The sequence below is a fragment of the Rhopalosiphum maidis genome, chromosome 3, assembly GCF_003676215.2.
Source record: "Rhopalosiphum maidis isolate BTI-1 chromosome 3, ASM367621v3, whole genome shotgun sequence".
NCBI classification, from domain to species: Eukaryota; Metazoa; Arthropoda; class Insecta; order Hemiptera; family Aphididae; genus Rhopalosiphum; species Rhopalosiphum maidis.
The window spans coordinates 27,914,491-27,925,269 of NC_040879.1; the positions used below are offsets into that span (position 1 = coordinate 27,914,491).

Here is a 10,779-nt window from a genome sequence, read left to right on the forward strand (position 1 = left end):
ATAGTAATTTTTCATTTTTTCTAATGCTTATTCTCACATTTATCATTAAAGTCATGTACCTACAATTTATAGCAGTAAAATGTGAATCAGTGTTAAATATTTATGTATTTCAATAAAATTCACTCATTATAACTATAACATTTGTAATTCTGTTTAAATTACTATAAATTATGTTTTAAAACTAATGAGATAGTAGAAATATACGTTTTGTCAATATTGTCATTTAAGAATTATGATTTAAAAATACATTTTTGTTATTGGTTCTGGACATTGTATTTTCTTACGATTATGAATTATGTTATTTATGATTCTGTAGTTTACAATATTAGATGTTTTTGTTTACAACACATAATTTAAGTTTAGGTTTATCACTTCAAGAGGACTTAACACACATGGCATTTACATTTTACACAATAAAATAACATTAAATTCAAACAAATTATAAATTGATCTTGAAAATGTTTATTTTATATTTGATTTTTTGTAATTGAAAATAATTTTTATTGACTGGAAATTTAACTTTTTTTAGCATTAAATGTAATAGTTAGTATTTACGTTAATAATTAAAAAGTAAAATACTTGTCAGCTACTTTTTAAGTAGTTTTTAAAATTTACACCCTCTAAACTCAAAAGGGTAAAGTGTCTTTTTTTTTTGTTTACTATAATATTCTTAAAACTGTAAGCAATATTATGTATATTGCGCTATGGCTATACTCTAAAAATATATATATACATTAGTCTTAGTAGTATATCAATGTTATTTGCCAAAGATGTATATTTGTATTATTAATAATAAATAAAACATATTTAAATCATTCAATACAAGCTAAAAAAAAAATATGTACTTATTTTTATATGTATCTATATCGTAGATATTTAATATGATATTATGTCTAAACTTATAAGTTCTAACATTGACAAGCGACAGTAACATATATACATGTTGTACTGTTGTAGAAGAAGTAAAGAATCAAGTGTCCAGATTGTAATGATATGAAAAAACGGTGTAATGAGTGTTAGTTGGGGACTATTATATTGTGTCTCTAAATCATTACTTTTTAAACAATAGTTTGTTAATATTACCTCTCTAATCCTTGTAGCGACTTGCTTGTTGAAATCGTTGTTCGCGTTCAAGATATAATATGAGGTGATCGATTTATTTCTTAAAATAATTAAGTACACATTTTTTTCTTTGAATCACTATAATAATTTTATTTAATTTTTAATACACTTTTTTCACATGCGAATTTGAATTAATTACAAACGTTTACGATTGAATTATTATTACGTATTATTGTATGAACGATCTGCGTAGTCTCTTACACTCGCCTTTGACCGTCCATACAAAAAGACAATAATAACGCGTCTCCTGTGGAACATAAAACTGGAATGCTTATATAATATAATATTGTCTGTGTGTGTGTGTGTGTAATATCATATTATGTCTAACAATTATTATACTTATATTGAATATTTTAAATTTATATGATGCTTATGCGTACATTATTACAATATCATATCGTTAATGTCTAACAATTATTATACTTATCTTATTGAATATTTTAAATTTAAAAAAAGATATGATGCTTATGCGTACATCATTACAATATCATATCGTTAATGTCTAACAATTATTATACTTATCTTATTGAATATTTTAAATTTAAAAAAAGATATGATGCTTATGCGTACATCATTACAAGATATAGTAGCTAAAAAATATTGATTTCGAATGAGTATTGATGGCTGTGTTTGACGAGCTAATTGAAGTACATTGACGCGGGTGTCAATATTATTGATCAGGTATGCCAGTGTAGTATTTGTTATCTCTCTCTAACCCACGCGCAACCGCGCAACATAGTAAATTGTACGTTCACAAAAATGACTATAACCATATTAATTTCTCAAATTAGAGTGAAATTATCTATTATAAAATTTAAAGTTAAGAACATTATCTAGGGCATCTCATAAGCGTTTTATTATATTTTTATTTTAAAGTGAGTTATGAGTTTTTTAGGATATATAAGCAATTAACAATATTAAAATACTCATAACTCGCTTTAAAATAAAAATATAATAAAACGCTTATGAGATACTCTAGATTAGGGGTCCCCAATTAATATTTTTGAAGGGCCACATTTGGTGACCCATGCCCTAGATAATGTTCTTAACTTTAAATGTTATAATAGGTCATTTCACTCTAATTTGAGAATTTAATATGGTTATAGACTTATAGTTATTTTTGTGAACGAAAAATTTGCTATGTTGCGCGTGGGTTAGAGAGAGATAACAAATACTACGCTGACATCCTCTTAAGAGGACGTCTCACCCGCGTGTGTTGTCTCCGTCTTACACACGTACGACATATTTCGTTCACCAGTTTCAATAGTGTGCTTTTAGTTTTAATATTAGAGTGAATTAGCCTATTATCAAACTTTTAGGTAAGAACATTATCTGTGTTCTCTCGTTGGCTTTTTACGATATTTTAATTTTTAGGTGAGTTATGAGTATGAATTTATTAAATATTTGAAAATGCTCATGATTCACTTAAAAATTAAAATATCGTAAAAAACCAATGAGAAAACACAGATAATGTTTTTACTTAAAAGTTTGATAATAGGTCAATTCACTCTAATATTAAAACTAAAAGCACACTATTGAAACAGGTGAACGAAAATTTACCATGTCGTACGTGTGTAAGACGGAAACAACATATGCGGGTGAGACGTTCTCTTAAGATTAGTAAAACTTTACTATGCTTTATAAGTTTTTAATAACCGTCTAACCTACCATTTTAGTCTACTTACCACTGAACCTTCATTTGTGATAATTTCAAGAAATCTAAATGTTGAGGTATATATTGATGAATAATGTTTTAAGTATATGCCACATTTTCTTTAAATGTATTTCAAAATTTTTTTCTTTCTGCACTCGAAAATTTGTCAAAAAATATGCTTTTGTTGTTTAATCTTTACTTCTCAAACAACATGTTATTAACAAGAATAATATACAAATTATCCATATAATATGAATGAATAATATATAAATTATTTTTGTTCATTGTAAACTAACAGCAGCAATTGTTGGCTGATATGTGACCACTCTTAATTTACTTTCGATTAGTATTTAAATATTTTTAATATTTAAAATAGTAATTAATCTTAAAGTTACCTTAATAGTTGCCTTAAATAGCGGGTGTAGCGTCCTCTCAGCAGTTTTGTAAGATTCGATATAGACCATTTTTAAGGAGTTCAACATATTTTTAAGTTGTTGTAATTAGTGCGTTTGAATTTTTGTCAACTGGTTGCTATCGTTTGGAAATGTTTGTATTTGTACTGACATCAGAAGATGTCATTTCTATAATATGATAGTTGATCTATTTACACTTAGAAGGTACTTTATATATGTATAAAAGTCATTGTACATTTGTACCTATCTGAAACTTCAAATTTAATATGTATTATTCATTTTTTTTATTTTTTTTAGCCCATTGATTTAAATTAAAACTGTTATTGGATATGATTCATTTTCATTTTTAATCACTTTAAGTTAAAAGCTTTTTGAAATATATGATAACTAATTAGAATAAAGCAAATGTTTAATTACTTTAAAAGTCAATAGTCATTATAGGGTACCTAAGACTGCAAATGTAACACCTTTTTATTGATTGAATTATATTATCCTTATTGATTTTGTTATGTTTGATGATACTTTTTTATTTTTTATTTTTTAAATATTATAATATATAGGTTTTTTTTGTCGATTTGTATTAATAAAATTAAAATTTATAACTTTTTAAAATTATACAGTTATATTTTATAAGGTTATTCATACAAAAGCTACCATTATGAGCTTATCTGGCTTATCATTATTTTCTATTAATACATATTATATATAATATACAGGTATTTAATACCTATATTATGATTTATTATTTTAATAAACTAGATATTAACCGCTGTCATGAATCAAAACTCTGTAAGTTAAATTGGTCAATCATGTTAATCATAAATATACATATAGGTAATATTACTCGTAACTAATAAATTTAAATATTACGATTGTTGTAAACAATTAGTACCTTTATTAATATAATTTTTTAAAGAATAGCACTTATATTTTATAAGGTTATTCACAGAAAAGCAACTATTTTTAACTAATTTGTTCATATGAATACTTAAATATGATTTCTTAAAATTCTGAAATACTTAAACATGTAATCTGTTTCAATATTTGTCACACTTAATAGTGTAACAAATATGTGTCAGTGTGTGAAAAAAGTTGACTAAAATACATCTATTTTTTATAATATGGTGTAGGTCTCACAATCTTAAGCACTAATTATTCAAAGAGATACAGGCGTTAAATAATAACGAAAAAGATTTTGATTTGTTTTGAGTTGTTTACTGATATACTCAGTTACCAAATGTTTAAGTTTCTTTCTATAAATATTAATAACATTTTTGAAATTAATTTTTTTATGTTTGTTAAAACAATAAATTCACAGCCCTGATTATAACATTTTTATACTTATTTTATGTAGGTATTATGTTTAAAATTAAAATAAGTAAATACACCAATATTTATTAATCATTAATCAAAATTATTTAAAGTATTGCTAATATTTATTTAGGAGATTAAATTATCGTACAAAAATTGCTTCATGTCACTTATAAATTATAACGTAAAATACACAACACTTTTATTAAAGAATCTGTTTAATAGTAATGAAATTATTATTTTACATGTATTTTAAAAAGTAATTGGGTTAGAAATACGAGGCATATCCAGAAAGTAAGTGTACTAAGGCTCTCACGACCGCAGGAAATATTTTTTTACTATGTTCGCTACACTGCTGTATAGCTTTACTCCTCTTCTTTATAACAAGACCATAACAAGTTCAGTACGTTGAAAACTGTGGTCACAAGATTTTTTCTTGTGAATAATGTCAATCGAGTCTGCCGCCACCTCCTTTGTCTACTTCTCGACCGCCCCTTCACCTCCTCGTCAGTAAACAATTTTTTTCCACCCGTGTGCTTCTTCAGGAAAGTGAACAAATGGTAATCTGAAGGCACCAGGTCGGGGAATACGGAGGGCGGTTCAAAACATCTCATCCAAATGAGCCCAAAAATTGTTTCACGACATTGGCTGTGTGGGGTCTGGAGTTGTCGTGCAGCAGGCAGACTCCTCTTGTTAACAGACCCTTCCTTTTATTTTGAATAGCTCTCCTCAATTTTTATAGGGTTTTACAATACCTTGCTGCTTTGATGATCTCACCCTGAGGTAAATATTCAATCAATATGACGTCTTTGTGATCCCAAAACACTGATGCCATGATTTTTTTGACTGAAATCGGTTTTGAACTTTTTGGTTGAGGGTGAACACTAGTGTTCGGACTGTCTCTTGGTTTCAGGCATATAGTGTGCAACCCAAGTTTCATCTCCAGTAACAATAGACTTGAGAAAATTATCATCCTCCAGTTTATAGCGTTCCATAGAGATAATGAATGACGGCGCGGATTTCGCACTTGGCGGCAAACTCGATCGACATGTTTCACGAGAAAAATTCTTGTGACCACAGTTTTCAACGCACTGAACTTGTGATGGTTCAAATATTTACGATATTCAATATTCACCTGTTAAGCAATTATTTTTTCTCAAACAATTGTTGGTATTTTATTGTATTTAAAAAAAATTACAATGGATACGATAGATAGAATTTCACCAACTATATTATACATTTTAGTTCGTGTCCGATACGTCGTGTTTCCCAAGGTGTTCCACCGGTCGATGTCAAACAGCCTGTAGCCACGACTTTGTAAGCAATTCATAATCGTAGCAACCCCAAGATTTAAACTCTAGTTGCGCCACTGTGTTGCACACGCGCACACCGATGTACGCGGAAATGCTACAGTTAAGCAAATTACATCACGTTTTACAACCGGACACAGCGTGAACTGCGCTAAATGATGTCGCGGAAATCCGTTCCACCGCCACTTACTGGAGTCTGCACCGAAACCGATGTCCGCCACAACACGACCATCTAAAAAAAAAGACCGTGGAAAACGTGATATAGATAACACTTATAATTTATCAAAACACTTACCATTTGTAACAGCTAGAGTCTGCACTTAGGGCCGATGTCACACCGGCTTGACGATGGTTTGAACTGTGCAGTGGCGCAAGGTCTCGCGGACTGCAGCCTGTTACAAAATTAAATTTTTCGACATTTTTAATACTGTATGTTGTATTAAGCGTTTAAGAAAAATATAAATTAAAATAGGTAATAATAAGAAATGTTGGTATTTAAAAACTAGATTAATAAAACTGTTGTGTAACAATATAATAGCTAGTACAATCATTTTTAAGCATATTGCAATTTATAACTATAACTAGAGTAAGATAACAATAATATTACAATTAGTATAATTTTATGCATAGTCAACAAGATAGCTAAGCTAAGCATAAAAGAAACAATATAATATAATTAATATATAACTATATAAGGATAATTAGATGAGCTAGGGCTCGGAAGTTAATGACCTAAAAAAATGCAAACATGACATAAAAATGTCCTTATAAAATTACCTAAAAAAATTACAAATATTTGTTTTAAATTAATAAAAAAAATTTTTTTTGTGCTCTATTTTACTATAAAATTATATACATATTTATCAAAGATTACAAATTACTCAAAATATGACAAAAAATGTACTAAAAATTAAATAAAAAAAATTACAAATATAGTAGACGTAAACAAGCACTAACCGACGTTTTAATTTTTGGCACTTCGAAAATATTACGAAAAAATAATAAAATTTAGGTACAATAATATTCACTACAAACACGACAACAACAACTTTATAATCGTTGAAATAAAATCGGATAGGTACTAATCTTAGTCCGTGGTAATTTCAAAGTTTTAAATAAGTTATCGGCATAATGGTCGACAAGAAACAATAAGAAATGAACTAATGTGCAATCAGTAAAAATGACTATAAATGTGGGAAAATGACTTAAAAAGTAATAAACACCAAAAAAATAAAAAATAAAAAATCAGTTGTTCGAATTCACATGCTAATGAAACACATTTGTGGCTAGGATAACAACGTCTAAAAAGTTCCAAAAAAAAAAAAAAAAAATGCAAAATGCATAGACTTCCGAGCCGTAGAGATGACCAAATGGGGATCGGTGGTGGTGATCGTGTGACTCTGTCACCAGTAGACAACGCGTAAAGTATTTACAATATTTTGGTTGTTTATTTATGGTTTACGTTCGAGTAGTCGGCGTATACGAAAGGTAGTAAGCCCAAACACATTTTCTATAAAAATGCTAACATAGTATCTATTATATGTACGCATATGTAATAGGATTTATAATATTAAGCTAAATATTAATAATCTACATATGGTGCACTCATACCCCAATGTTCTGATTATTGCTCGTCGTGGACATTACCACAGCCACATCACCGCGAGTACATATAATCACTCCAAGTACAGTAGTATTATTATATTAGCAGCGAGTTATAGTACCTAGTTTATGAAATAAATAATAACTAACAACCACTAAATAGGGGCGTATGTAATTTGTGTCAAAAACAACCAAAAAATATTTATGTAATTTGCGCCACATCTAAAAATTAATTTTGTGCCACATACAATTAAAAAAAAGGGTATTAAACTATTACGTAATTTGCACCACTTTTGAATAACTAAATATTTACTAATTATTTTTACAGATTAACAATTGATTATATTTTTAATCATTGATCAATCAAGTTAATTTAAATAGTTACATTTTTAGAAAATGACAAAGTTTATTAATACATAAATAGTTAAAATAACAATAACACTTAAACATTTTTGGACTCGTAAACTTCTCGATAAGTAAAATTTACAAATAATAACAAATCATTGTCTCTGGTACCTACTTATAATAATTTATCAATATTTTTTATCCATTATTTGAACTTTTAGATAATTTTTAAACGTGAAATGTGAACGCATACCCGATTAATATCGAACAAACTGTAAATATCACGATACAACTCTTAACACTGTTCGATATATTTCTTTTTATTAGATGAAACTATAGATTAGGCGCGCGTCGGTATTATCGTCAGTAATTAATCCATCTACGTAACTCAATTTTTTGTCTAGTGTTAAAACGAATTATTTCTATTGTCATCATTGGATTTACGGTGAGTATTTATTATTTTAATGTTAACCGCTGAGTCGTTCTAACGGTCGCTCGTATAGTCGTATCTTGTCTACCATCACACGACGGCCCCACTGACCGCCACTGTATGTCCAGTTAGTATAGTCTCGCTCTCGCGACCTACGTCCGTCCCGTCGTACATATTCTTCTCGTTTGGATATATCCGTTTATATTCTTTGTATCTTTTTAACTATGATTATTAATTAAATTATTTTATGCAACTATTATTAACTCAAAGGACCGATGTATAGCCAAAATATTAATATTAGTTTAATAATACAATATTATAATAACTTACCCTGTCTCTCTTGCACGATTAAAGTATACTTTATACCTATATAATCGTGGTCAAACGACTCACGAACAATTATTTTAGTGAGTGTACAATTGTCAGTGGGCAAATATAAGTCTTTGACGACGGGTTGTTGCCGGTGATAAAATTTTTTCCTATATATTGCGTTTGGTTATTTATTTTCTTGTTCATCGTAAAATTATTCCTTTCCTTTACAATAATATCTTAAACATATCTTTAATCGTCCTCTATTGATACGAAAATTTTTTTGTGGGGATATTTGATAAGATTTACGAAATTTTTAATAACAAAACTACGAAAATTTGAAATTTTTAGTTGGTAACATTGCAGTTGGTCCACACTCTCCGGAAAACGACGCACATGTTCAATGGTCTCGTGTCTGTGCTCTCCCGTTAATCGTATTATTGTATTTTATTCGCGACTTTACGGACCATCCGTTTATTTTTAGTTTTGTACTGAAAACGCACTAACTGTGTCCAATAATGTATTGGAAAGGGGACAAAACCAATAGGGCTAACTACATCCGCCGTCTAAAGCAATTGAAACAGGTACGTACTACAGGTTGCAAAATATTATTATCAGAGCCGTCCCAAACAAAATAATAAAGGGGGATGAGATTCATTAATGTGCCAACTCAAAAAAAATTTTCTCGCTTCGCACGACAACTATTTGCTACCTACACATTACATATATATAGTAGTCAGTAAATATATTTTACACAATATTACAAATTCTTAAATATTTTACTATGTTCTCCATTTTACTACCTCTTATATAATGTGTATATATATTAATATATTTTGATATCTTTACAAGTATACTACAATAAAATATTTTCATTAACAAAATGTAAAATACTGTTGTATATTTACAAAACTATTATAATTTGCCATTTGGTAAAATAATATAATATTGCTTTTATTAAATGGTTGAGAAAATAAAGCAAATAATTATTGAATAGAAGAAATACATGATTTTTAATTTTCATTTGTTAGTTTTAACTGAGTATTGAGAAGCATTTTAAATTCTTTTCTATAAAATAGATGCATTGTGAATTCAGCTTGAGTTGTGGCATTAAAATTATATCGTTTAGGAGCTAATCTTTCATGATGATGTTATATTTAACAAATATAAAATAATAATTTAAAAAATAGGTAACTGGTTTTAATTAAAACTTAACTATTTGAACACAAGTTAAATTTAATTAAAATAATAATTGAATTTACTTAAAAAATTTAATTTTTCTATTTGAAAAATCAAAATTCAAAAGTTTTAAATTATTTAACAAACTATATTTTAGTATTTAAATTGTATTATAGTATTTGTGTTGGACATTTGGTAATTGGAAAATTAACTTATATACTTCCATCATTATTACAGTATACCTTATATATTATATATTATATATACCTATAAATTATTATGCTATCATATTTGAACTTTGTAGTATTTACAAAATTATTTATAAATTGTATAAAAAAAATTATAATTTGGCAAGTGCCAATTCAAATATTTAATGTATCAATATGCCAATTGACATATTCATATTGTACACTTGGGGATGAGACACCCCCTAAAATCCCCCTTCTGGACGGTACCTGATTATTATATACGAGATGTCTAACATGTAAGGATGAGCTAACTGATCTTGTCTCGACATTGGCTGATAAATATAATTTTAAAATAATAATATTATTGTATTATTAGAATGTGCATCAAAAGTTTTATTACCTATTTTATTTATTTTTATGTCTATGTTGTATAGAATTTAAAATTGTACCGAAATAAACACACTATGGACTGTATAAGGGTGATCACTAAGTCATTGAAACTTGATGAACATTGGGAGACCCTCGAAAATGTGCTAACAGAGGATCATACCGATGAAGATGTTAAGAAATGTCTTCATAACGTGGTGAACAAGATTACTGTAAACGGAGTTTACAACGGTAAACGTATGAAGGGCCAGTTTGACATGACAATGGATTTGGTTGAAAACATGACAAATATTGATGTTAACTCAACTGCAATGGCAATCAATGAAATGAAACCTTTTAAAATGAACTCATCAGCAATCTATAATAATACAAAGAATCCATTTAAAATCGACTTGTCAGCAAATTATGTCAACCAAGTAAACCGTGATGATATTGAGCCAACAGACAATGTGATAAACAAATTTAATCATATGCACCTCCATGGTTGTAAATGTTATAGGAAATAACTTAAGAATGTGTCATTTGTGTG

The 10,779-nt window shown here is 28.1% G+C and overlaps 1 protein-coding gene across 1 annotated transcript; it reads left to right on the top strand.

The window, feature by feature from the left end:
* Window positions 1–8,915: 8,915 nt before the first annotated feature.
* LOC113558844 lies at window positions 8,916–10,779 on the top strand. The gene is made up of 2 exons (XM_026964415.1): window positions 8,916–9,080; window positions 10,298–10,779. The coding sequence occupies exons 1-2, from the start codon at window positions 9,015–9,017 to the stop codon at window positions 10,754–10,756; spliced, it is 525 nt and encodes a 174-aa protein (XP_026820216.1). The 5' UTR covers window positions 8,916–9,014; the 3' UTR covers window positions 10,757–10,779.